Source organism: Mycotypha africana (genome assembly GCF_025528875.1).
Source record: "Mycotypha africana strain NRRL 2978 chromosome Unknown BDF20scaffold_1, whole genome shotgun sequence".
Taxonomy (NCBI): domain Eukaryota; kingdom Fungi; phylum Mucoromycota; class Mucoromycetes; order Mucorales; family Mycotyphaceae; genus Mycotypha; species Mycotypha africana.
In genome coordinates, this window is record NW_026515725.1 from 12,592 (window position 1) to 39,888 (window position 27,297).

General features: G+C 38.3%; 9 protein-coding genes and 1 non-coding gene across 10 annotated transcripts; 7 read left to right on the forward strand and 3 right to left on the reverse strand.

Moving 5' to 3' along the window:
• Nucleotides 1-3,682: 3,682 nt before the first annotated feature.
• BDF20DRAFT_t1 lies at nucleotides 3,683-3,755 on the forward strand. The gene has a single exon. It is a non-coding gene; the product is annotated as a tRNA-Ala (tRNA).
• A 666-nt stretch (nucleotides 3,756-4,421) lies between these two features.
• BDF20DRAFT_830857 (uncharacterized protein) lies at nucleotides 4,422-5,723 on the reverse strand (the record flags this gene model as incomplete). The annotated part of the gene is made up of 6 exons (XM_053078392.1): nucleotides 4,422-4,487; nucleotides 4,689-4,781; nucleotides 4,910-5,013; nucleotides 5,435-5,445; nucleotides 5,474-5,502; nucleotides 5,553-5,723. 6 exons carry the CDS (start codon nucleotides 5,721-5,723, stop codon nucleotides 4,422-4,424), a joined length of 474 nt encoding a protein of 157 aa, XP_052940009.1.
• A 1,397-nt stretch (nucleotides 5,724-7,120) lies between these two features.
• On the forward strand, nucleotides 7,121-8,421 carry BDF20DRAFT_903789 (uncharacterized protein; the record flags this gene model as incomplete). Its single annotated transcript, XM_053082941.1, has 4 exons — nucleotides 7,121-7,180; nucleotides 7,238-7,289; nucleotides 7,353-7,415; nucleotides 7,484-8,421. The coding sequence occupies 4 exons, from the start codon at nucleotides 7,121-7,123 to the stop codon at nucleotides 8,419-8,421; spliced, it is 1,113 nt and encodes a 370-aa protein (XP_052940010.1).
• Nucleotides 8,422-9,293: 872 nt separating this feature from the next.
• On the forward strand, nucleotides 9,294-9,657 carry BDF20DRAFT_840674 (uncharacterized protein). The gene is given in 3 exon segments (XM_053079415.1): nucleotides 9,294-9,370; nucleotides 9,390-9,393; nucleotides 9,440-9,657. 3 exon segments carry the CDS (start codon nucleotides 9,305-9,307, stop codon nucleotides 9,544-9,546), a joined length of 177 nt encoding a protein of 58 aa, XP_052940011.1. The 5' UTR covers nucleotides 9,294-9,304; the 3' UTR covers nucleotides 9,547-9,657.
• A 316-nt stretch (nucleotides 9,658-9,973) lies between these two features.
• On the forward strand, nucleotides 9,974-11,177 carry BDF20DRAFT_840676 (uncharacterized protein). The gene is made up of 3 exons (XM_053079416.1): nucleotides 9,974-10,250; nucleotides 10,324-10,388; nucleotides 10,465-11,177. The coding sequence occupies exons 1-3, from the start codon at nucleotides 10,152-10,154 to the stop codon at nucleotides 11,039-11,041; spliced, it is 741 nt and encodes a 246-aa protein (XP_052940012.1). The 5' UTR covers nucleotides 9,974-10,151; the 3' UTR covers nucleotides 11,042-11,177.
• Nucleotides 11,178-11,578: 401 nt separating this feature from the next.
• On the forward strand, nucleotides 11,579-11,782 carry BDF20DRAFT_789142 (uncharacterized protein; the record flags this gene model as incomplete). The annotated part of the gene is made up of 1 exon (XM_053076160.1): nucleotides 11,579-11,782. A coding segment is annotated over one exon (204 nt), but the record flags the coding sequence as incomplete, so codon positions are not given.
• A 686-nt stretch (nucleotides 11,783-12,468) lies between these two features.
• BDF20DRAFT_794054 (glycosyl transferase) lies at nucleotides 12,469-13,757 on the reverse strand (the record flags this gene model as incomplete). The annotated part of the gene is made up of 5 exons (XM_053076242.1): nucleotides 12,469-12,565; nucleotides 12,655-12,913; nucleotides 13,024-13,160; nucleotides 13,245-13,491; nucleotides 13,592-13,757. Coding segments are annotated over 5 exons (906 nt in total), but the record flags the coding sequence as incomplete, so codon positions are not given.
• Nucleotides 13,758-14,670: 913 nt separating this feature from the next.
• On the forward strand, nucleotides 14,671-16,073 carry BDF20DRAFT_810749 (nucleotide-diphospho-sugar transferase; the record flags this gene model as incomplete). The annotated part of the gene is made up of 5 exons (XM_053076620.1): nucleotides 14,671-15,152; nucleotides 15,232-15,499; nucleotides 15,585-15,670; nucleotides 15,739-15,908; nucleotides 15,979-16,073. The coding sequence occupies 5 exons, from the start codon at nucleotides 14,671-14,673 to the stop codon at nucleotides 16,071-16,073; spliced, it is 1,101 nt and encodes a 366-aa protein (XP_052940015.1).
• Nucleotides 16,074-16,234: 161 nt separating this feature from the next.
• BDF20DRAFT_810634 (carboxyl transferase) lies at nucleotides 16,235-18,575 on the reverse strand (the record flags this gene model as incomplete). Its single annotated transcript, XM_053076610.1, has 10 exons — nucleotides 16,235-16,454; nucleotides 16,531-16,626; nucleotides 16,692-16,889; nucleotides 16,950-17,187; nucleotides 17,275-17,627; nucleotides 17,722-17,795; nucleotides 17,869-18,007; nucleotides 18,078-18,111; nucleotides 18,191-18,283; nucleotides 18,380-18,575. The coding sequence occupies 10 exons, from the start codon at nucleotides 18,573-18,575 to the stop codon at nucleotides 16,235-16,237; spliced, it is 1,641 nt and encodes a 546-aa protein (XP_052940016.1).
• Nucleotides 18,576-21,968: 3,393 nt separating this feature from the next.
• On the forward strand, nucleotides 21,969-23,774 carry BDF20DRAFT_810967 (uncharacterized protein; the record flags this gene model as incomplete). Its single annotated transcript, XM_053076645.1, has 6 exons — nucleotides 21,969-22,527; nucleotides 22,626-22,724; nucleotides 22,845-23,350; nucleotides 23,435-23,462; nucleotides 23,540-23,635; nucleotides 23,695-23,774. The coding sequence occupies 6 exons, from the start codon at nucleotides 21,969-21,971 to the stop codon at nucleotides 23,772-23,774; spliced, it is 1,368 nt and encodes a 455-aa protein (XP_052940017.1).
• Between the last annotated feature and the right edge of the window lie 3,523 nt (nucleotides 23,775-27,297).

Sequence of the window (27,297 nt, forward strand, 5' to 3'; positions counted from 1 at the left end):
AATTCTTCAACAACGGGTAATGGTTGCCCATAGAGTTGGAGTTGGAAGTTGAGGGACGTGGAGGAGGTGTTAGACGGAGGGTTGAGGACAGCACATTTGGAGGGATTCCAACGATAGCCAAGATGGTGGGAGTGATCGGATGCAAGGGACAACATAGAAGCCACTTCATCCTTAGTGCCAAAGACCGCCACGTCATCAGCAAAAAGGAGAGAGGTAACAGCCAGAGGTTGGGAAGACCCAGGTGGAGTAACAGAAGGAGAGGTGGGAGAAGCAACAGTACGAAGAAGGCCAGGAAGAGAGTTGATATACAACGAATAAAGATGGGGACTAAGTACTGAGCCTTGGAGAACGCCAGTGGCAGGAGAGAACGGAGAGGAGGAGTGATTTGAAATCAACACCGAGATGGTAACATCATCGAAAAGGTTGATCAACAAGCCGAGGACAGGACGAGGAAGAGAAGAGTCAGAAAGAGCTTGCCATATGACACGTCTGTCGACAGTATCATAGGCAGCCTTAATATCAAGGAAAGCGACAACAGGATAGTGGTGATGGGTGAGGAAGTAGTCATGCATCAAGTCATGCAAGCAGAGGGCTTGATCCAGAGGGCTACGTTGGGGACGGAAACCACCTTGGGCGACATCAAGGGGAGGAGAATGCTGTAACAGACAGTCAGAAAGCGTCAGCTCAAAGAGTTTTCGCATAACTGATGTCAAAGAGATGGGACGGTAGTTGGCAGGGTGCGTGGGATCACCTTTCTTGAAGATAGGGAACACCTGGGCTTGACGCCAGAGAACAGGAGTATAACACCACTGGTAACAGACCGAGAAGAGGAGGGAGAGGATAGGGTAGAGGTCTTTGCCCAGAGCCTTGAGCATTTCTGCTTTCAAGTGATCTGGGCCAGGGGCCTTTCTAGACGGGAGTTTCCGAATAGCAAGTTGGAGAGAGTCAACAGAGAAGAAATCGACACCACCAGAAGGAAGGGAGAAAGGAACACTATCAGCAAAGTTAGGAGGAGGAGGAGGGCGGGAAGCAGATATCAGTAGAGAACCATCATAGACCGAGGCCAAATGATGAGCCATCGTGGACACTGCTGAAGCAGGACCATCAGGATGACCAAACGACGCAGAGCCAGTCTTCCGCCGTTTAATTCTCTTAATCGTAGAGGTAGCCTTGGAAAAGTTCGTTTCCAGATCACGGCAAAAGGCCTTCCAAGAAAGGCGCTTGGCAGCAGCAACAAGACGACGAAAAGAGCGATGGGCTTCTTGATACAAACTATACCAGTAAGCTTTGTCAGCCCCAAGGGAAAAACGCCACTTACTGTATAGTTGATCACGCTTCTGTGCAGCAGCTTGGAGGTCGGGGGTCCAGTATTTGTGTTTGTAACTAGGAGAACCACGTTTCACACCAATGGAACCATCAAGAGCCTTATAGAGACAACTGTTGAGTTGCTCATTCAAAGCATCTATATCTGGCCGAACGGGAGGAGGAGAAGCAACAAGGGCAGAAAGAGAATTCTTCAAAGGACCGATGGAATCACCAAAAAGAGATCGGTAGAGGGCCAACGGATCGGGTTCACGAAGTCGGGAAAGATTCCACAGACGACGAGGAGACAAAGAGACAGGAGCGGATTCAACTGGGGGCTGCTGGGCATTCTCACGCAAGGATGGCACATAGTCAAATGACAAAGTCATGAGACTATGGTCAGAACCTAGAGACAATTCAGAGAAGACACGCAAAGAGGGAGACACCATTGTATTCGATTCCATATTAGTTACGAAGAAGTCAATAACACTGCTGACCTCTTCACCACGCCGAAACGCAATGAAGGTGGGTACAGCATAAGCCAAAGAAGCATTCAATAGGGTCAATCATTGTCTGAAAGCCAAAGACGAAAGATAGAGCCACGAGGATTCGAATCAGTATCACCAGTAATATGGCCTAAACGAGCGTTGAAATCACCACAAATAAGGGTATCACCACGAGTAGGAAGGGACTGGAGGACAGCTTGGACATCAGAGGAACGGAGACTAGGGGGAAGATATAGACAATGGACAGTGACACGACCTATTCGCATAGATAATGTATGGCCATTGTATGACGGAAGTTGAGTGACGGTATAAGGACAGGAAGGGGACACAAGGACAGAGACACCACCGGCACCACGCCCATTTGCTCCTGAAACCACAGAGCCAAACAAATGGAACTGGGTCCAGTTAGTGGGCAGAAGACCAGAGGTAAGCCAAGTTTCAGTAATGACCAGGATATCAGAGCCTTGAGTATGGGAAAGTACATCATGAATTGTAGTGGCACGGAGGCCATTTGCGTTCCATAAAGAAATAGAAAAGGAATGTAATGGTTGTTGTTGGGTATATGATTCGGCGGGTATAGTGTTGCGAGAGGTAGTTATACTATGTGTGGGTCGATGAGATGTCATTAATATGACATATCAGACTCACTGTCAGCATCCACAGAGCTATCACTCTCGGATGCAGTATCAATACCACGGAAGGCAAAAGCCGCTTGGACAGCATTGATTTCCTTAAGGCGGCGACGAGCAACACGAAGGGCTTGCTGAACATCTTCTTGCGAAAACCAGCCTTGCTCAACAAAGAACTTGGCCAAAGGACCAACCACAAGGGGACGAACGAACTTGAGGGTGCGTTGGCACCGGTTATACACCAGCTCCAACATCGCAGAGGCACGAGCATCATCAGAAGCACCGGCGAACTTGGGATCGGCCAGGTGGACAGGGTCAAGGGGGTCAAAGTTTTCAATGATCTCGGCCTCAGCACGAGTCATGACTTCCTTGAAATGTTTTACATACTGGGTATGTAAAAGTATTCCAATAACCCCGGAAGCTGGGAAAGAGACATCAAGAACACGGCCAGTATCAATACCAGCGCGGCGGAGGCGAGAACGGACTTCACTACGGTCGATTCGACGTGAACGACCAAGGTAAACATACTCAAAACCCTGTGGACCCTGTTTTTGAGGGGTTTTGAAGGCACGGGCAGCAGCAATTCTTTGCTTTTTGGAGGCAGCGCGGCCAGGAAGAGGAGCGGAAGGTCTTTTGCCGGGGTTGGCAGGGCTAAAAACAGGGGGTTTAGCGGCGAGAGAGGCGAAAGTTGGCTGATTGTTCAAGTTTTTTGAGGTAGCAGCAGCGGTTTGGGTGTTACCAACAGGTAAAACCTCATCAGAAGAGACAGTAGGAGCAGTGGGATCAACTGAAGTTTGCAGATGTCCACCTTGATGGGTTAATTGCGATCGCAATTCAGACATCTCACGTCGCAAATCGTCATTTTGTTTTTTTAATTCGGCATTTTCAGTTTTTAGTTGCGTAAGTTGTTGAAATAGAGTATCGTGTTCAGACATGCGCGTTTCAAATTGTCCAAGGCGTGACTGAACATATTCTATAAACGCTTGTGCAGTTGCAGGGGTGAAGGTACCCTCAATTCCAGCGATTCGAGGAGAAGATGGAGTTGCCATTAACGAGATGCAATTGTAACTTTTTTGCAAAGAGTCGTTCAATCAGGCTGAAAATAAACTATATGGGTAAATGAAATACGCTGATTCGAATGGTGCTAACTAGAGTTCGATCCAATCAGTAGTTGTTGAGATATGAGCGATTTTCTTTTTTTTGCTGAAAAAAATAGCAAAAAATTAAAAATATCGGGAAGAGATGGGGGATGTAGCTCAAATGGTAGAGCGCTCGCTTAGCATGCGAGAGGCACTGGGATCGACGCCCAGCTTCTCCAACTTTTTGAAGAAAATGTTATTTTCGTGAGACGTTACCGGTCTTTCTTACTTTATTTTGTGGGAGATTTGATTAATGTCGCGTAGTTGAAGCTTCCAACAGATACATACACTGAGAATTACACCTTAGAATTAGTTGGTAATATTTTGGAAACCCTTTGGCAATACCATTGGTATGTAACCATCAACAATGAAGCCTGGTCCACAGCGAATGCATACAGAGACTCCAATCCTCTGTAACTTTAAGTATCACATTACAGAATGTTGAAAACGTGTCCCCACCAGACATTACTTAAACACTGTGATGAGTACTGTTCATAATGTGCCGCCCATGTGCCTCTTTTAGCCCCCCTTCTTCTCCTCTTATACCATTTGTCTTCAACTTTACTTTCATTTTCTGTCTTTCTGTTCAAATAAATCGCAGATGAATTTAAACAAAAAAAAAAAAAAAAAAAAAAAAAAAAAAAAAAGTCGCGTCTGAGAGGATAGCTTCTTATTTACTTTACTTATTTTCTATCACACTATTAGGATCCTGATTTTTAGAGAGATGAAAGAAAAGCTTGACCTTTATCTTTATTCATTTGTTTGTCTCCCCCCTTTTTTTTTTTTTTTTTTTTTTTTTTTGTCAAGTAATCCTCTCTCTATAAAGTGCCTAAAATGTACTGAAACTAAATTTCCGTGATCTGACCATCACAGTATGTCTCGCATGGATTTATGCTTGATACTGTTACCTGCTATTATAAGCCGACATATGAGTATAGTATGATTCTAAACACAGTAGCTGTTATGACGATTAGGAAAATACAATCCATTAGAATTATTTATTATAGAATTATATACCGCTTTTGTAAAGTATTAGCTGCACTTTATTTACGCTGTCCCATAGCGTTTAAAATTTTTATCCATCATAGCATCTTCACAAAAAATTAATTTACTTTTACTGTAACTGTCTCTATTCGCTGAATGTTCGTTATGGTACGAATGTACATTTTTAGGCTGTTATTCCACACAGTTATCTCATGTAATTTCTATAGATAAACTTTGTAGAACTCTCATAAAAAAAAAAACACACTCTGTCCCCTTTTATTTTAACAGTTCGGTTGAAGCGTTATTTTGGATAACATATTCAAGTTATATGATTCCAAAAATTGCTTACACAGCACAAAAGTATGTCAAAGAACAATAACTTTGAAATACTTATAGTACATTTTTTACTACTTATAGGACTATTAACTGCTTTATAACATGAAGCACCCTGCTCTTAACTGATTATCCAAAATGATAAAAAAAAAAATCATTTCCAGGCTGATTCCTTTCCCCTTATGAACTATTATTCTACTCAAAGCATGAGCACAATTAATATTAACTGTGCTTATTTGTTGTTAGCTGCTTATTATATATTACATGTATCATATATAGATTTATATTCATAGTTATATTTTCATATGTCATTTTTCTCCCTCTGCGAGTTAGCTCAAACCTACTAACTCAACGGTATAGTTTTAATAGGACCTTAGTGTATTTTTCTCTTTGTAGTCGTTGTTGCCTTTCCTAAGATACTCATTAATAAATAGTTAAATATAAATTGATGCGAAGTAATAAATCAACGAAATAGATGACGAGATAAAGGATTAACCCTTCATCAGCAGCCCCATTGCAAGTGTAAATACTTTCTACTTACCTAGTCTAGTACTACATAATAACTTACAATATTTTTTACACAGTCAGGTAAAAGTGTGTAATTGATGTCTATTTTTACAAAAAAGAATACTAATAATTACTTATAGACTACAATTAACCTTTCCAGTTAGTATTATCCTTAACAATACGTATTTGGCAATTCTTATAAACGTCTGAATTGTAAAGTCTTTTATCACGCGTATCATTGTAATTAACTTTGTATACTCTTTCGGTCGCATATCAGATGCGAAATCTTCACCCACTTTTACTCTTTTATGTTTTATCACCATGTTGGCACTGTTATCCATTTAATAGCTATGTATATATAAGCTAGTACTCATTGTACATTAAGACCTTCTAATCAACCAGAAGCAACAGGAAAGTGAACTCACAACAAACATTCACAAGAGAAATTTGGCTACTATTTAATAAGTCGAAATCATTTTTTGTAAGCAATCTGATAAATATGTGCAATAAATCATCGTCACTTTCGAAGCGCTGACAACTAATGTTATTATGACTTAGTGTACATTGGGCGGCACATTATCAAGGACAGTCAAAGATACATAGTTAAATGCTATCAGCTTTTTGCACATACTGTGAATAATTGTAACGCAGTGAATCAAAGAGCTCATTTACCTTTTTTTTTTATAGTCAGTTTTTGAATTGTCAATAGGGAAACTTCCTCGCTCAGCATAATGTCACAATTCTCTGGCGTTTTTGTTCTGTGACAAATCATACGTAGGGATGCAAAAATTATGCTAAACAAAAACTCTAGGAATATACATACTACTATTGAACAAAAAGCATAAATTGTAGATGTATTGTACGAGTAAAGAAAAAGTCACTATTGAATGCTACGGTAGTGGATCTATTATTACAACAAGGCCTTGACCTTTGGTAATCACTATATGAAGACAAACGCAATTTCTCTATCAGCGCAGGCATATAAACTGTTACGTTTTGCAATAGCACTTAACTAATTTTAACAGCTGTTGTATACAGTTTTAATGCTTATAAAGACACTACTTTTCATTGGCCCTTTTTATAGTTTTATAGTCCAGCAACATATTTTATAGACGCAGTCGTTTTAATTAGCGAAATAATGAAAAAAAAAAAGAAACAAAAAAAGCAGGCTTCACAAAAGAAAAAGGCTACAACTGGAAAGGCTACATAGAAATAGCTGTTCAGCAAAAAGTGCTAACGAGGTACTGATAAATGCAATCTATTTAATATCCGGGAGTGACTATACCCATTCAATAAAATCGACATCTTCCTTGTAGTCAAATGACAGGGCTTGAGATCAATGCAAACATTATATATAACTTTTTGGGCATTAAAAGTTTAGAAGATACTCTCACCTTCATTATTAGAATTGTTCGTTGAAAATTCTCTCTGTTTTATCCTTTCAAAACATATAAGCAATTTACTGGCCATTTTGGAGAGATTATTTGTACAATTACATTGGTTAAGTTATTAAAAAAATTATTAATGTAAGCTTTTTAAGCCCTAATACAAGAAACTATTTGGTTGCTAGTACTAGGTCAATAATTTTACCAAACCACTTCTTGGATAGCGTCGGCGCCTCTTTTTTCTTTTTTTTTTTCGGGTTTCTTTCAGTAACCGGGAATTTCCATAACCAATCAGCCAAAAAATAGCTTTCTTTGATCTGCCTGTCCTCATCCTTATGGAGAACAACACTCATCCAGACATTGATTATTCCAATAAAGCTATCCTAGCGCCAATGGTAACTAGCACTAAATTTAGCGTATCGGTCGGTTATTAGCTTACTAACCTCTTGAAGGTGCGAATTGGCACCTTGCCGATGCGCTTGTTAGCTTTAGAATATGGAGCAGGTTCGTTAGTGCCATTCTACGATTCATTTTGTTTAGCTCGCTAATTATTGTTTTCAAGTTTAGATCTAGTATGGAGCGAAGAGCTTGTAGATAAACGTATTATTGGATCTGAACGCAGATATAATCGTGAGTGATGAGCAGGGATGATCTACAGTGATAGGTGGTTATTGATGTTCCTTTTTTTCTTTTCCCAGCTGCCACGGGTGCCATAGAATATTGGAAAGGAAAATCATTAACTTTCAGCACTACCGAAGCCGAAAAAGGCAAAGTGATTCTCCAACTGGGTACAGCTGATGCAGATCTAGCTTTAAAAGCAGCCTTGACCTTGAAGCAAGATGTTGCAGCGGTAGATGTGAACTGTGGTTGCCCCAAGAAATTTTCTGTTCAAGGAGGCATGGGTGCGGCATTATTGAGTAATCCTGATAACCTCAAGAGAATTCTGACCAACCTAGTTCAGAAAGCAGGCATGCCTGTTACATGCAAGATCAGGTTATTAGATACGATAGAAAAGACAAAGGAATTAGTAAAAATGATCGTTCAGACCGGTGTAAAGGCGCTCACGGTTCATTGTCGTAGAAAAGAACAAAGATCAACAGAAAAGGCTAATTGGGAAGCCCTTCGAGAGATAGTGGATGTTGTCAAATCCATTGCTGATATTCCTGTAATAGTGAATGGTGATGTGTTTCAATATTCCGACATTCAGAAAGCGAAAGAAGTAACGCATGCAGACTCTGTGATGATCGCTAGAGGCGCACAATGGAACGCATCTGCCTTTAGAAAGGAGGGCTTACTGCCTTTCCAGACAGTTGTGAAAGAATATTTAAAGAAAGCTGTTCAATTGGACAATCTCTATCAAAATACGAAATATGTCATTTTGAGCATGAACACAGAAGACACGAAGCACACCAAATCACAGTTATACTCAAATATTCAACAGGCGAAAACAATGAGAGCTCTTTGTGAATTGTTTAATCTTGCAGATTTTTACGATGAGACAGTTGCAAAGCAAAAGGCAAAGTTAGTTGACAACGACAAGCAGCAAATAACTGAAGATGGAAAAAGAAATAGAGAAGAAAGCGAGGTGGTGACAACAGAGGAAGCGACCGTAAAGAAGTTGAAAGCAGACGAATAGACAGCAACATTCAACTGTTAGTGTTACTACGCCCCTTCCCCCTTTCACCGATGTATTTATTAACTTAATAAAAGAGTGTATCTGTATTGTAGAAGTCCGGTTCGTACTGGGGAACCTTAGGGCAAGTGAACCCGAACTCGACGAAATTAGATACGCAATTAAAAAAGAAACGAAATATGTCCCTGAACAGCTCACTTATTCTAACATTTCTTTAGCAACTCTAAAATTTTAAATGAGCCTTAGTTTCCGATTAAGAAGAACAAAGTAGTAATAACCGAGCTTGTCTGTATGAATAGACTTGTTTAATACAGTGTTTAAGCTTACATTTTAGACGATTTACAATTTTTAATGGACCATATACATTTTAAATTTGGATTTATTATAAAACATTTTCAGAATAAAGTTCATAGTATTTTAGATATCAATTTGGATACTCAATTATTCAATGCTATCCAAACAGCACTAAGGATGACATACAATCGAACCCAAGAAATGAGTCTCTTTCAGTAAGAAAGTTGCCAATAATGGTCTTATTTAAGTTATCTTGCAGTAGGCTTAATTACAAAAAGCTTGACAACTTTTTTATTCAATGACGATGTGTTCCGCGAATAACCAGATATTTGTCGGTGCCTTTTTTGTACAAGAGTTCCAAGAAAGGTCAACTTTGAATTGATTGACATCAAACCATTGATAGAGGGCTGAGGGTCATAGTATAACAGATACCATAGCGGAATGGGATGGTTATATTATCTGTTGTCAATGTTTTTTGTATGCGTTCATGGGTGACTTTCAAAAATAGGCACTATAAAATATATTGTTCTCTTATAGTCAAATGTTGTCTCTTTCGCTTTTATTTCACGTTTTATGATACATACTATGACCCATGTTCAAAACAATAATTTATGAAAAGAAAAAGCAAATCTTTGAAAAGAAAAAATCAAGTGCTGTTCATGGTAACTTGCCTTTTGAATACCTGATCATATATATAATGTATAGATTAATCATCGTGTACTGTTAGATGTAACGTGTATTGATTGCGGTAAAAGGGGTCACTACACCAAACAATACTTTAATTGTCAATTGTATGAGCCGGAAACTGCAGATCAAGGTAAGCAGCTCAGGTGACTTCAAAAGTTGGTTTAATACATCATTAGTAAGCGACCTCACTGTACCTATAGTTGGTTCGAAAGGCAGAAAACGCAAACAGAATTTTGAAATCAAGAAAGAAAAGAAAAAAGCAAGGAAAGAGAAGGATGAAGACCCCGATGAAGAGAATGCATATTATACCAAATGCAAGCAATGTCTGAAGGTATGGCAGAGGGACATTAACGCCGCTATCAACATGATGACTATATCTCAAGCAGTTTGGTCTGGAGCGGGAAGACCCGATGTTTTCAAGTCAGCGAAGAAGAAGAAAGTATCGCCGTAATAAACACGGTTTTCCATATATTTTTAAGGATTTAGATCATTACAGGTGAGGAATAGTACCTTTTTTTTCGCACTACTGACAAGTTTTTGGGATTTGAATCATTGTTTGAACGGTTTATATTTTCGTCTACAACACAATTGCAACTTGGTAAGACAACCTCTGCATTCGTCATTGCTTCTATCTCGAAACAACTCCGCCGCAGCCAATGTTATGTAATCCACACATGCAAACGTAACAAAAACCCCCATTGTATTTTACTCGCTCTCTTTCCCGTTTATTTTATCTTTTCATTCTGCTTATTATGGCGCAAGTTAGATTCTTCGACTTAGAACTTTTGAAGAAGCCAGGTGTTATCTGGTCACCCAATACTTGTAAAACTCGTTATGCGCTTAATTTGAAGGTACTCGTCAATGCCATTTTTCCCGCATAGTTACGCGGCCTATATTGATGTTCTCTTGCTTACAATAATATAGCAAATCCCGTACGAGACAAAATGGGTCAATTTCGACAGCATAAAGACTGTCATCCCCGAAGTAACGTATGTTATCCAAACTTATTTTTGCTATGCTTTTCTCTACTTTTGACATAATTTTATACTTAAATCTGTTCAACAGGAAATCGGATAAGCGACCTTTAGTACCGGTGATTGTCGACTTAACGAATGGCGACAAAGTTGTCGAGGACTCGTGGGAAATCGCTTTGTACCTTGAAAAGAACTATAGTCATAAAGCCGGTTCTAGCCTATTCAATGGCAACCCAGGTGTCCATCGTTTCTTTCAAAACTATTGCGATCATAATGTTATTGTCCCTATTTTCAGAATGGTCGTTCTTGAGATACATGCAAATGTAGGACCTGAAGAACTTCAAAATTGGTTCAGACAAGATAGAGAGTCAAAATTTGGTCAAACTCTCGAGGAATTTGCTGGCAGTGAAGAAAACAATATTAAAGCTTTAAAAACTGCTTTGGTCCCCATCAACAAACTTTTAGCTCAGTTTTCATATATCACCGGAGAGACAGCTGGCTGGGCCGATGTCGTACTTGCATCACACTTTCAGTTCTTCAATGCCATCAGACCGGATTTATTCGAAACTGCTGTTTTGAATGCGTTTGACGCAGCAGAAAACCATATTAATACATGGTGGAATAGGATGCAACCTATTGTTACAGGCACGTGCAATGGAAAATTATAAAAAAAAAGCAATTATGAAAACCTTTGACTTTTGAAGGAAATGGAAAAAATAAATAATCAAAGGCCAATAGGAGCTATATAAGTAATTGGGTGTCATAATGCTAGCAGGCCAGAATATTGAAAAAAGGAAATCCCGCTCACTTTTTGCATGAATTTCTACCATTTTCTTTTTTTTTTTTTTTTTTTTTTTTTCTGCTTTTACTCTACCACAACAAAAAATTTCAGATAAATGAACTATAATGATATTTCGCACTACTATGCCAATAAGAAAAGAGGACATTCATCAGACGATTACTATACTACAACGTCGCTGCCTCGAAAAAAATTCATTTCAGAAGAGAATTTTGCGAGAGACATGGCTGCCATGTCCATTGATCCCAACAACGCTTGTAAAGTCGTAAAACTATTCGTTGCACAAACTTGTGCTATTGAACCTTTGCAAACTAAATGTACTTTGACATTTTGTGTGCGACGGCTAGACTTTGACCATTTCGGTCATCCTACACTGAATACGTCGTTTAAAGATAGGAATACTGCAAATGTCATTCATATTGATGATATGGATCGATTTCTCAAAGAAGATGATGTCGAAACCAGCAAAAAGCGAGACCATAAATATAAGATCATGCATACCATTCTTAACGGAAAAACTGTATATGACAGTGATGTGAATGGACTTCCATTGGAGATGAGGGCTGGAGAGAGCAAACCTAGGATCCCAGAATTTGTATTGAAAAATACAAGGTATATAGCACTATGACTTGATGGTTTGAAGATGATCAGTCTGCAAACATAATACATTGTTATAGTTTGACTGATCCTCGGGATAAATTGGCTTATGAACAACTGTTAAAGTCAATACAGCGTCCTCATCTTAAGCAAGCCAGAATAGAGGTTAGTAGCCGAAAAACATTGACTTTTTGCTTTTGACGGCAATTCTTAAATGTTTCGTTAGGTGTTGAACGGTCCAAGTACAAATTATACCCCAACAGCAATGGACATTGACTAGTAAGGTTCAAATGGTGCCAGGCGGGTCATTTAAACTATCCAACATGGCTCGGTAAAACTGGTTATGCACCTTTCCCCCTCAAATCAATAAACCTAATTGACATCAGAACTGATTTTATAAAAGAATTGTAAGAGCTCGTGAAGCTTTTCCTCATGATGAATTTATTTATTTCAACAGCATCTCATTAACCGTTCGTTTATCTTTAGCAGTATTGTAATCTCTTGCCTCCATATATTCTATAAGACAGCTCATACTATCTTTAAAATCTGCAATGCAAAAAACCCGTGCCAGAAATTGTAAGTATACTGCCGATAACTTGCGTATCCCTTAACATACTAAAGAATTAGTTTACCTAAGCTCTTATCTGGATCACATGAACAGCGCTCCAAGAGGTTCTCCTCAGCGGGGCAGTGCTGATAAAAGCTATGCTTGTAACCAATATCATTAAAGAAATGAATCTCGTCCTGCTTCAAATATAATGCAGCAAAAATAGAATGAACCGGCGCGTCACCCCATCTTAATTTGTTTCAAAAAATCCCATATCAATAAAATAGCTCACTGGCGATTCAATAACTACAATCTCAATATGTGCACTCATACAATACCTCTCGTAGAAGAATCCTCCTGCATTGTCTAAATACTCAAAGAAGTCTTGATACGCCTGCGTAAACCACAAATCCAAACGGGCAATTTCAAAATTAGTCCAAAAATGACATCCTGTATAACTCTTGCCGTTGTCGCGACTGATAAATGGAAATAGTGTGTCTGTCACTTTATGAGGAAAGTAGTTCTTTCCCTGACGAGTCGCTTCTCGAGCGAAATTTTTTACATGATGCCACAGCTTGGGAATTGTGCCTGAATGCTCTTTAAATGAGATATTAAATCCTGCCATAAAAAAGTTGAAATAAGATAAACGTTCACGTAACAAGGAATTTACTATTCTACAATAGGTTAGGATATATATAGTAGGTTACCGTATTTCTTGTTGTTCTGCTTCATATATAGGAATGGATCGTAATCCAACTCACAATAATATCTTACGTTTGGCTCAACTCTCCAATAGTATTCAAGGTTTAGGCTCAATACTAAAGGGTGTCGCCAAAAGAATCCACTGTTGAAACAAAGTAAAAGTCAAAGCATGAGTGGATGATAATCTTCTCGGCAAGAACCTTGCAACCTTATCTTTCATATAAACCTTTGGAATCGGCACATATGTCTGTAGCTTTCACTGAGTCCATAAGGTACATGCTTCATTTTTTGTCGTTCTTCAGCAGCCAGCGTTTGATTGATCCATTTTGGATAGCCCCACATCGACTCGTCCACTAAGCCATAAAACGTTTTACTAGAGGCTGCCTTTGTTGTGAGTTTTTTGAACTGCTTTGTGAAAGGTTGATCATTCAAAAAAATCCATGGATAATTGAATTTTCGATTGAATCGATACTCTGATACATCAACCCCCCGTTATCATATCAAAATTGCAATGTGGTGAGTCACTTCAAATAGTCTTACTTCCCGCCCTCTACCTAAATTTTTCTTCCTCACCTATATCCTTCATAGACTCTAGCATACCCTTTAATTCAGAGTTTCTTACGAGAACAATGAAAGCAGCTGCTTGACGTTCTGTAGTGTTGGTAAATGGCGGTAATGCTACCTCCATTTTATAGGGTAAATTGGGTGGATCAATCGTGTAAGAAAGGGGTTGATCGTCTCTAAAAGCACTGGGGTCATAGATGAATTGTTTGTCGACTTGTGGTGGATAGTTGTATCTATTGAGCGATTTCAAAATTCCAGAACTGGAATGTGACCATAGTGTAGAACTTGTTCTTTGCTGTGACGCACTGATTAAAATGTAGAGCAAGCTACCGAATGCATAAGTACCGAGACAGACTGTGAATACACAATAAACAGATCTACGGATACCCATTTCAAGAAAGAACTCACTTTTGATAGCTTTAAATGAAGAGAAAAGACAAGGAAGCTTTCAATATGGTTTATTTTGCAAACCTAATAAAATCTTTTATTATTACAAATAAGGGCAGATTAATGCCAACTATTATGCAAGATGCCACATTCCTTCCAACGTAATGGTACAAGTATACAGTTTCTATTTACGTTACGTTCTTCTATTCTTAAACATGTAACATTTTGCAAAGATATGTGATTCCCCTTTTTTTAAATTTGATTCTCTTGCTTACAACCAAATTTATACCTGCGCAAAAGGACAACAGTCTATCATACTGATAATTTTACTGGACGATTTTATTCGACAACGGATATATAATACTCAGCGTTGTAGTGTTATATTTTAGATGAGCATAAATCTGTATTCAAGGCCTTTCACTTCTCGCAAGTATCTTATCCGCGCATTTATCGCTGCCCTAGTCATATCATTCACTTTGTTGATCTATCGGCATTTGATACCAAAAAATGATTACTGTAACACATCGTTTGAATGCGATAAGTCGTCCCAACAGAATGCCGAACAGAACCAGCAAACAGCAAAAAACGAACCGTATTTTTCACAAGAGGGCTTAACATTCCCATTGAAAGACACTAAGAAGGTTAAATTAACAGAGACGTTTTGGGCTGCAAGTCGACTTTTCGGCAAGAAAGTGCAATTCATGGGATCAGAAGCACATAATACTAACAACATCGATCGCAGTAACAAAGGAAAATTGTCCGCTGAAAAAGCAGAATATCGGATCTTGACAGATCTGTCACTTCCTAGAGTCAAAGCTGCCTTTGTCGTTCTCGTTAGAAATAGCGAACTACATGCGCTCCGTTCATCCATGCGATACTTGGAAGATCGATTCAATCACAAATATAATTATCCCTGGATATTTCTTAATGACGAACCTTTTACGGAAGAATTCAAAAACCTTACTTGCGCTATGACAAATGCTGATGTGCAGTATGGATTGGTGCCTAAGGAGCATTGGAGTTATCCAGATTGGATTGATCAAGATTTGGCAGCAAAACGTAGACAGATGATGGTAGATCAAAAAATACTATACGGTGGCAGCGAGAGTTATCGACACATGTGTCGTTATCAATCAGGATTCTTCATGCTGCATCCACTTTTAGACGAATTAGACTACTACTGGTAGGTTGTGTGGTAAGCAAGGTTCGACAAGCGTGTACTATAGTAGATATGAAAGCTGATTCATTAAATTTTACTTCAGGCGCGTAGAACCAGGCGTCAAATTCTCTTGCGATATAGATTATGATCCATTTCGACTTATGCAAGAAAGGGATCTTAAATATGGGTTTACGATCGCATTACGCGAGTTCAGAGCCACCGTACCAACTCTTTGGAGAACTACTTTAAACTTTGCAAAGGCATATCCACAGCATATTTATCCTCAAACAAGTCCAGATAGTTTATTTCGCTTTGTAACTGATGACAAAGGTGAGAAGTACAACTTGTGTCATTTTTGGAGTAATTTTGAGGTATGTGTTTCCCTTCATTTGAATCTCTCCAAATGGATTGTCATTGATCGTTACAACAATTACTTTTCTTTCATTCTATTTACAGATTGCTTCTCTGAAATTCATGCGATCTGAAGCGTACCAGTCTTACTTTAGATATCTTGATAAAGCTGGAGGATTCTTTTATGAAAGGTAAAAATTGGGTACGGTACTTACTGCACAGCGAAATTCACATTATATAACATTGCAAACCTATTCAGATGGGGTGACGCACCAGTGCACTCTTTAGCTGCAGCTATGATGCTGAAAAAAAGCGAGGTGCATTGGTTTTATGACATTGGATACAAGCATGATTTCTTTGAGCATTGCCCCACAGAGCAGAGATGGCTAACGAACAGCAAATGCTACTGTGATCCGGCTACTTCTTTTGGTAATTCATCTCATTATAAAGTCCGAGCAAGTTATAAGTCCACCCGCCTTAACTGATTTCTCTTTTCAAGACTTCAATGGCGGTTCCTGTACTAATTTATTTCTAGATGTGACGAACAGAACAGCATCAAGCTATATTGTTACTCAACCAGATGAAGAATATTAAGCTAGGTGCTCAAAAGGCATATAAGAGTGGCAAATGTCGTTTACCACAAGAAAAAGTTTGAAAGCTTACACTATCATTTTACGTCAGGATATTGTTTATCAGATTAATAAATAATTTATGTTGCGCTTATGAGCGAATGTTTAATGGCTGTATTGTTCAATCTACATTCGACTGACGCCATAAAGGTTACCGCCTTTAACTTCACCGCAATAAATTGCCGCTAAACAAAATCCTATAACTGTTCGAGTGTCTCGAGGATCAATTATACCGTCGTCCAAAAGGCGTGAAGAAGTGTAGTAAACATCCGACTCCATTTCAACGGATGCCTGGAATAAAGCTTTTTTCTGTTCTGCCATTTCTTCGTCAATCTTAATGCCAGCTCTAGTTTGCAAAGTGATGAATTAGCAATCTAATTACAATATCTTTCAGTGTTCCTTCGTTAAACCTCAGTCGGTACCTTGCTGCTCCCTGACGCATTACTAGATCAAGCACACCTGTTAATTGCTCAGCACCCATAACTGAGCATCGTGAGTTTGGCCAGGAAAACAAAAACCTGTCACAAAAAAGACATGAGACGTCAACTAACTTTAATAAATTGGAAAAGTTGTGTTATTTTACCGAGGCTCATATGCACGACCGCACATAGCATAATTTCCTGCGCCATAACTGGCACCCATCATAATTGTAATGGCCGGAACCGTAGAGTTGCTGACAGCATTAATGAAGCGAGAGCCAGCTTTAATGATTCCTTCTTCTTCATATCTTTTGCCCACCATGAACCCAGTGATATTCTGAAGGTAGACCAAAGGTGTGTTCCTAGTTCGATATTATCAGTACGATTGCTTTTTGAGAGATCCACGCGTCCGGTTTCCTTACTTCATATTGCAAAGCTGAATGAACTGAGTAGCCTTATTTGCTTCTTGAGTGAAGATCACATTGTTATTAGCTAGTATGCCAACGGGAATCCCTTGAATAAAGGCCCAACCGCAAACCAAATTTCCGCCATAATTTGGTTTAAAAGCGGTAAATCTTGATCCATCGACGAGACGAATGATCACCTCAGTAGCATCAAATGGAATACGAATGTTTGTAGAAACAACACCAAGTAGTTCCTCTATTACACGGGAAAGAGAAACCGCCCCGTATCGATAGATCAGCGTCTTCCTTTTTCATTACCTGTTACATTAAAATCTGTCCGTACCTGCAGAGTAATATGGTTCTTCGTATTCACCTTTAAGATGTCGAAGTGGTAAACTGCCTTTTTGCTGCCAATTCAAATTAGCTACCCAATCACGAGCTTTTTTGATACCGTCATATTCATCATTGGCCAGTTGATCACTGACACCTGAGATACGAGAATGCATTTCAGCACCTCCTAGACTTTCCGCATCAGTAACTTCACCAGTGGCCATTTGAACTAATGGGGGACCTCCAAGAAAAACTTGAGCTTGTTTTTTCACCATAATAACATAATCGCTCATACCAGGAGTGTAAGCACCACCTGCTGTTGAACTTCCAAAAACAACACAACATGATGGAATATTTGCCTTTGATCTTTTTAGAAATAACATTTGCTCTTAACGCGCCACACAACTATACTAACTCGAAATGTAAAAATAAGAGAGGTGATTTTGGCTAATTCACTTACTGTAACGCTTGGTTACGAAAGGCTGCACCGCCCCGATGGAATACACGAAATTGCTGTTGCAAGTTCGCGCCAGCCTGAAAAAAAAAAAAACCAAATCCAAATAGAATAAATATATATTTCAAAGTAAAATTAGAGTTCCATTCATACAGATTGAGTGAACGAGATAGTTGGTAGCCTGTTCTGGACGGCTATCTGATGAATTCGACCACCCTTGAAGATAGACGCTTCATTCATAGCTCCTCCAGCCAAAGTTGCAACTGTAGCAGAAATAATACAAAGGACTCCACTATAATAAAACGATAATTGCATATGAGTAGAGCAAATCAGTCCGAGGAATTTGTTATTTAAAGACAAACCTGACAAGCCCGATACCGCATACTAATGAACCACCTTTTTTTTTGTATTTGGTTTATTTTAAAGATTTGTTAGCGGTATGATATTTGAGAGACACGTTTTATCTTCACAATACCAAGTGTCATATCTTCTTGACCGTAGCCAGCCATTGCGCATAATTCAAGAAAAGGTGAATCTTCGTCTAACAATAGCTCAATTCGTTCACGAGCTATAATTCAAAAACAAAATCAATGACGTTCAGAATACTAAACCTTTAGACAAGGTAAACGTAATAATAGTAATGTAAGAGACTGATAAAACGAACCAGATAGTCGACCACGCTTCCTGTGGAGCGCAATTGCTTTCGGTTTCCCTTCACTTGTAGCTTCATGTAGTCGTTCATTCAATTCCTCCAGTAAGCCCTGCCATTCCTTCATATTATTTTTATATTCAGAGCTGGCTTTATTGATGGCTGTAGGAAGACGCTCTACTAAGTGGTCTCTTGAAGTCAAAGTTGACATAGTGGATAATGGCAGGTGAGAAATGAAGGGAAAAAAAAAAGGTACCAAATCCGTATAAAAGACAAATGCGGATTGAGTTTCAATTTCCTTTTTGTGGGGAGTATGAAGATGCATTGATCTTCACTGTCCTGCTTTGTTTGTCAGATTTAATTCAACATTAAAGTAAACAATTTCAACACGTGATAAGTATTTCGAAGAGCATGTGTACTGCATTAGTAGACAGCTATCTACATCTCTATTTTCAATAGACTCTATAATTTACTTGACCTATTACAGTTAAGAAGTAGTAGAAGGCCATTCAGATATAGGCTGAAAGGGTGCGGTATTCGAACTCAAGGTTTGCAAAAGACGTTTCCCATACTCTTGGATGAAGGCAGTAGTGCTTTGGAGAATATTCGTTAACAAAACAAGCGAATTAGTCTTACCATTGGTTGAGTCAGCCTTCCCTTTTTCTGTGTAGTTGAATACTAGATGTGGGTGAAGCTAACGTATCGTGAGTAGTTATGCATTAAACGTGCGGTGCATACTTAGCATATGTTTGATATCATGTTCAATTATTTTTATTTTTGATTTTGATTTTTATTTTTATTGCAGCTTTGCTTCATAATTTTTTTCTTCTTATCATCTTTCATTCATACTTGTAGTTTACAGATATGTATTGAGCTACATTCAGTCTATTTTCCGCCTGAAAAGGCATGCTTAGAATGACAAGTAATAAGCAAAGTTCTAGAAACGTTCACTAATTCCATAAAAACAGGTAAAACCATCTCACAGATGGAACCGCTTAGTAGCATATCAGACCGATCATGTTCAACAGTCGTAGAAAAAAAAAGAAAATGTTTTACAACTATACCTCTATGTTATTCACAAATAGTGCAACATTCATGCTGATATGCATCGATGCATTTTACAAAAAAGCCTGCAGTCCCTCTTCCGTCCATCAAAATATTTTATTGTGTTTCATGCTTATTAAGATACAACCTAAGGATTATTTTATTGCTTTAATGCATTTCAAATGTTATGGGGTCATGGAAAAGTCGTAGTTCAAGATAATAGTGATGCATACAAAGGTGGTCTTCCTCTTCTTTTTTCTTATAAGTGAGTATCTATATCTAGAGAACACATCTAGTAATTTTTGAAACCGTTAGGTATTGCTCTTTCTCCCCTGGTTTCCTCACGAAAAGAATTAAGAGGACCGCTCAAGGTCACCGCCAATATTCGTTGGCTTCTTTTTAACAAGCCTGCTCGCACTTTCCAACATCATTCAAGCCTAATGTAGCAACAGCGAACAACAGTCAAATCAACCAGTGCATCAGGTGAGAACTTATTCAATACCTACCGCTTCCTTCAAACTTTTGACCATTTGTAACTACCATCATACAATTCTTTGGTCGCTCATATTTACGACATCCATATATCGATAGTGTCTTGTCAAGTATTCTATTCATTGGCTTATGTAGAATGGCTATACGTTGAATAAAACTTCGAGAACTTTTATCTGAAGAAATGTCTAACAAGGTAATAAGCATCTACCGCGCTCACATTAGTTTCGATTTCACAATGGAACCCCAACTTGGAATTTGAATGGACTGAAGCTCTTGTGATCCAAAAAAGATAATTTGATTGGCACAATAAAAAAATCGATAAACGCAAAACAATGTACAAAAGTCAAATAAGTAAAAGGGAATTGTTGCACTGGTAACAATGAATTTTGTTCCATGCTATATACAGATGCTAAAATTTGAACCTGAAAATAGCAGTAATATTCCCGCTCTCATTCTTATTTTATACAGAATCTCTCATTTTCTGTAACCTTCGCTTGTTCGCGTAACCCCTGACGAGGAATATAACGAGAGCGTAACCCAAGATTGAAAAACCGTTGGCTTCGAGTTACAAACATGCTTTTATGTTGAAAGAGCATTCATTAGCGTAATGGAATAAATCGAAAAATGACATCATAGAAAAAAGCGGGGATCTGAGCTTTTTTTTCACATTATTCGGCTATTTGTTGGAGTTAACTGATCCTTCCTCCGCTTAAACTAACATTGTGTCAGACAATTAAGGGCGGCTCATTAAGCCAAGGAAGATTTCAAAAAATTGGACTCCGCAGAACCCGCTTTCTCCACCATGCAAATCCGCAGAAAATGTCATTCCATTTAAGATGTTGCGGGCACTTTCAATTCGAGTCTTGTCTTTTCCTTTTTCTAAGTTGAATCTTTTGATTTGAGCATTCTTTCTTTTCTCCCATATATAGTTGTCTATAGCATCTCAATCAGAAGTGTCTATTATATTCAAGTCATAGAATCAACGAACACTGAGTTTTGTACAGAGTTAGTATAAGGATCAGATAATGGAAGAAGACTCAGATAATAGACCACCAACAAGGGATGAAGATAACGAACGAAGACATACACGACAAGCTTCTAGAGCACTATCTTTACAGTCGAGAAGATCTTGGCCTCTTTTGCCTACTATTCAAATTGTCAACTCTAATGAAAGTAAGGTCAATTACGAAGATAGTTTGAGAAGTTCGCATATCAATCAGACAGAAGAAACGAGAAGCATAGCAACTACTTCCACCTCATGTGATTCATCGGATGCTGACTCCAGTATAGCTTCTGAGCTTTGTATACCCGAAGAAGAGAAGAATTCCATGTTCAGTGTTGTGCACCACGATTGTAGTAACAACAATGAAAGTATGCCCAATGATCTGAAAAGAGAACGTAGCACACACGGTAGAAGAGATTCTTCAGCTCGTACACTGGTAGAAGCAGCGTTAGATCAAGACGAAGCAAGGGATAGGCACGTACGATTCCCTGATCATATTGCCGAGGCAGGTACTCTAGTTCAACGTATGCTCAGCTCTCGATACCCCTCTTCTCCAACAGCAGCTGCAGCAACCAATAGCTTCGAAATCGATGACACAATAAGCGAAAGTAGGGAAAATCTTGATCACGATGATATCGAAATGCAGACATATCAATCTCCAACTAGTGCTAAAAGCTATAATAACGATGTTGGAGGTGGTAGCGTGCTAGCTAACTTGATGAAATTGGAAGCTCAAAGTCGACGTCCACCTCCGCTCGTGAAAAAGAAGCCAAAAAAGAAGAAGGTTAGCAATTCCTTTAAAATTGCTGGAAAGAAAATGAATGTTGAAGGCTTAATCCTTTACTCTTTTTCATAATATGTATGTAGGGAGCAAAGAAAGCACCAAATATACGCAAACCAGCCTCTATGTACAACTTAAAAGCTCAATTAAGTCTAGATGCTTTAACATCTCAACCGAGCAAAATGTCCTCTGCAAAGCGACCCAATATCACACATCGTCCGTCCAGCTGGCTCTCGACCATCACTACTAACGAGCATTTAGTTCCTAGTCTACAAAAGCGTAAAATGGCTAACTCTGTCAACCTTTCCCGTCGGTCATCTATGGACAGCATGTTCACAACAGCTTCTCAATTCGAACCTATCACATTAGAGGATCGTATACGTATTACATTTGAGATTGCCAATATTCTACAAAAACAGGAGTTTCTGCGTAAATTGGTGAAATGCCTCATGCTTTATGGGGCTCCAGCCCATCGTCTAGAATATATTCTGCGTCAAGTGTCTCGGACTCTAGGTGTGGACGCTGAATATGTGTATCTACCGAGCATCATGTTCTTGACATTTTTTGATCAGTCCACACACACGACGGAAACACATTTTATTCGAAGTTCACAATTATTTGATATGCATAAATTGAACGAAATTTATCGTTTGGAAAAGCTTGTTTCTCATGGGGAAGTGTCAGTTGATGAAGCTCTTGAATTTATTGATCAGGTTACGAATCAACCTCAATTCTATCCAAACTGGTTGAATCCGTTCGTCTATGCGCTTGCCAGTTTTTGTGGTTGTGTCATGTTTTATGGAGGATCATGGAGAGAAGGTGGCTTGTCTGCAGCAATGGCCAGTAAGTTGAAAATAATTCTTAATAATGAAGCTCGTTAGGATATAGATCAAAATGAAAAAAGAGAAATTAACGTTGAATATGACGTTTTACCATCGTAGTCTTTTTCGCTTTTTACGAACTGTTTTCAGGGCGCTATATGAGTTTCCAGCCAATTTGGGAAATTACGGTCTGTATCTTCATCGGGTTTGTTTCAAGAGGTAATCCCAAAAGCCTAAAAAAGAAAAAAAATAGACTAAATTTCATCTTCGCCGATACTAATCCACTCTGCGCAATTTTAACAGCTGTTTGGAAATATGGATTTTGCTTCACTCCCGTAGCTTTTGCGTCTTTTATCGTTATCTTGCCTGGTTATTCTATTGCGATCGCTATTGTCGAACTGGTTTCAAGACAGTTAGTAAGTGGCGTTGTACGGATGGTATACGCAATCGTATATTCATTCCTGCTAGGTTATGGCATCGAAATGGGCTCACAAATATATGGCACGATTGAGCCCGAATCTATTTCTGCTCAGGCCCAAGCTCAAAATTGCATTGCAGCTTCGGGCGCGTCCACCTGTGTCACTATTATCCCGCAGCCATTTTACATCTTAACCGTTCCACTTTTTGCTGTGGCTTATTGCGTATATCTACGTGCTCGTATACCAAGGTGGCCAACGATGATTTTTGTTGCATGCTGCGGTTTTGTTACAAACTGGGCGTTGGCATGTCATGCGAATGCTCCCAGTCAGGTGTTACAGGTTGTTCCCGCCTTCTGTGTCGGTCTTCTGGGTAATTTACTGACGAAATTTACAGGCAAAATGACTCTGGATGCCGTAATTTTAGGTGTAAGTCTATATAATTTTTATTGGTGGGTACCAAAAATCACAAAAATAGCTTACCTCTCTTTTTCATTCTTTATGAAAATGTAGATCTTTTACCTTGTGCCAGGAAGTTTAGGTAAGTCCTTTGACTCGCTTAATATAACTACATTCTCATTTATCTTGTGTATTCATATTTTATTTCCATTTATACAGGTCTGAAAGCTGCATTAGGTTTCTTTGGTACTTCAAATAATGAATTTGCAAATCAAGGTGCCAGCTTTGCACTCAGTATGATTCAGACATCCATAGGTAATGATTATTTAAGGTGCTTTATCATCTTGCACATACTAACAATTCCTTTATGACAGGTATCACCGTTGGTTTGTTTGTAGCAACTCTTATTGTGTACCCTAAAGGCACGCAACATACTCCTTTGATGAACTTCTAATCGTGTATGCCAACCTAAAACGCCATTTAATACTATTGTACATTATTTGATTATAATTCACCTGTTTCAGAGAAGAAATCAGTGCTGACTTCATACAATTTGAAATTCTCGTTCTGTAATTTAACTACTAGCTAGATATGTAATCACCTTATAGAAATTGACATCTAATATACCATTTCGTGTTCTTAATCAAACCTATTTATTCGATAAAGTAATTATTGTATTTACTTATTCGTGCATCGGAGATAGGTGATGCTATTCTTAAAAATTCAGCATATGTACTAAGTAGTAACTGATCTTTTGCTTCATTAATCCTTCAGAATTTGGACGTTCATCGTTCAGATTTCAGACAATTATTGCGGTGATAACATTTCACGTCAATAAATAACACAATCAAGTCAACTGACTGTCATTGTCATTCGGCGAGACGAGATTCGAGCTTTAGAAAGTCATACCATGTCTGAAAAAGGCTTGTTTTGTCCATTAATACACTAGGGCCGGTTAAGGGAGTAATTGTAGCATAACAATCCATGCAAAATTATTAGATTTGCTTCACTAAATGTGTATGTGGCGGTTTATAATTTTAACATGAACAAAAATCATCAATAAGTCATTCTATACTTCACAATCTTGCATAAGGCTATGTTATTCATCGAATCAACATATAGCGTCCTTCTCGTAAACATCTTTTCCCTGCTATGACGACTGCGAAAGTTGACTATGTGGATAAATTCCGTAAATATTCTGAAACACAAGACAAATCTAATCAGCGTCTGTTTGATGGTAACGGAATTGGCAAAAGCCTCTTCTCCCTCCATAAAAAAATAAACTTACTGCAATTAGGCTATTACAATTAATAAGGATAAATATATAACCAAAAAAAAAAAAAAAGAAAAAAAGAAACAAAGCATTATATTAATCAATGATTTGCAGAATAGGCGTAACATATGCTGGTATCCGACCAAATAACTGATTAGAACATTGTATAGTTTACGCAAAAGAGTATACTTTGAAGATAAATATGCGTGCATAGTTGCTTATGATTTCTATCTTTTACACAGACGGATACCGTTGAGATACTGTGCGTTGTCGCAGTTGAGACCGCCAATTACATTTTGAGAAAACACTATGTATGCTGCTATTCTTTACGAGGAAAAAACCTGAAGAGAAAAAAGAGGCGATACAGGCTCATATACTAAAACAATTATAGCAAACAACAGCAGATTGTTTTTGAAAAAGTCTTGTTTAATAGTTGAATTGAACTTTTTGTTCTAAAGAGAGGTATGACAAGTGCGGGTTAAATGCTCGAAAATGAACCTAAAGAAAAATTGATCTTACAAAATGCGTTTTAACGGACCGCCATAGAATGAACGCAGTCAATCATTAGGAAGTATAAGACGATGCGTGTATTGCGAGAGAAGGATTATTTGTTAATTGTACTGATCTATAATATTACTTTTTATCCGCCTCTTAAATGGATTGCCACCAAGTATGGAGAATATTCAGGAACAGAATGCCTTTAATCTTTGAAAAGATCGTTTCACTACTTTCCATTGATATTTTTTCTCGTTGTTAGAGTAGTAGCTTGATCGCTGTATTTTGGCTTCAAATTGATTCAGGTACAATATGTATTCGAGAAACCATAATCTTGAAAATGAAACGTATCTGTATGATTGGTGGGTACATATATCTGTTTGCTACATTTCTGGTCACCGAGAAAAACTGCTTCGTAATATTGCTATAGCTGTTATTGTTCAAGTAAATGCTTGAAGACAATGCTAAGCTGGCGAGCTATTGTATTCAGTCAGTCATACCGCAGTTAATGTCAATTATTATTACACAAGAAGTCGAGACACATACTAAGGTTGCGCGGATAAATTGGCTGCTTCTCATAAACTGTTAGTTCTCTTAGCGACGAGCATACTGCCGATGTTAGTATCATCACTATTGACCTGGCTATCAAGCGAAATACTTTCAGTTACTGCTGTCAGATCGGAAGACAAAAGTTTTAGATGCATCCGCGGAAGATTATTTTCGTTTGATCACAAATGATAATAACTGATGGCTGTAGAGGAGATAGAGGCAGCGTCCCTCTTCCTTTTTTCTTCTTTTCCGTCATCAGCTTCGTCGCTATCTCTTGCAACTAATATTGCTTCACATATTGCAGAATAGTTGAAGAGTCTTCTACTGGTCCTGATAAGTTTGATGTGAGATTAAACCGCGAAGACCCATTCTGCGGTAATATGGTAGAGTCAGTGGTATTGGGCTGATCATCTTCTATTGTTTCCCTCACGTTATCTTTTGTTTGCTCGTTCTCTGGCAAGTTGAGTAGATCCGTTTGCTATTTTTGCTGATACCGCTGGTGATGATCATGAAGTAGCAACCGTGTTAAGGTTATATATTGTTTTTGTAATGTCTGTATCGAATCCTACAAGAACGATAAAGAACAAGTTGCTTATTGGCCAAAATATTATCTCTAATATTGAATCGTCACTTGCCTAAAGCATGAAAAGAAAAAAGAGAATATTCTACTTAGTAAGATGTAGAAAGTTATTATGAAATACTTTGCTAAAACAATCTATTTTTCAATAGCTTCAGTGACCCGTATTGAAGCTTACAAATATGTAATAAACAGTACAAATTTAAGTTAACAACGGTTATTGAGATAGTTCGCATCACATTGCTTAATACAATTGAGAAATACAGACTGGTATTTCCAACAACACCATCCTGGTTTAGCAGCTTAACTTGTGAGCACAAGACAATGGCTACCTTGACACTAACGTAGATATCTATACATGTATCGAGTATGATGTATATAGTACCCACCTTCACAAGGAAATATTCTGTCAGCTAAGCATTGTGTTATAGTTCAACCAACGATAATCAGTACTTTTTATCTCATAGGCTGCTTGAAAAGAACAGAATAAGACGGATTTTGATACTTCAATGTAGAAGATATCTATCACGCCAATAACAAACCGAAAAATAATTAAAACCGCAGAGTTATTGCGGCTGTTGATCTCTTGTTGATAGGTAATAGGACTGCAACTCTGTATAGCAAGATTATGTCTCCCTCAATGTAACATAAATGATAAAACGCGTCTGCAACCCTTCCAGCTATGTGACAGTCGACTCTCAAGGAACTTAAATTGAAGAGTAAAAAAAAAAAATTGATAAGATACTGATTACTAAGTGCATACTCGTACTAAGGGACAACTTAACAAAGAAACTTTTCTGTATGCTTTATGTATAGATTACCTTGTGCTGAAGGCTGACAAAATTGATGATTTGATAATCATGTGGATTGCCATTCGCAGCTTCAAATATCGGATATGTTTTGTTATCTGTGTATTTCTTTGATCAATGCAACCAGTAGTATCAGTTGAACGAAAACATAGGTTTTTTAGAATAAGTTCGAAAGAAAACGCGATAACAGCACCATCTATTAAAATATGGGCTATCTCAACGGAAGAGATAGGCTCGCTCATGTATAAAACGAAGAAGAAAAAGAAAAAAGATA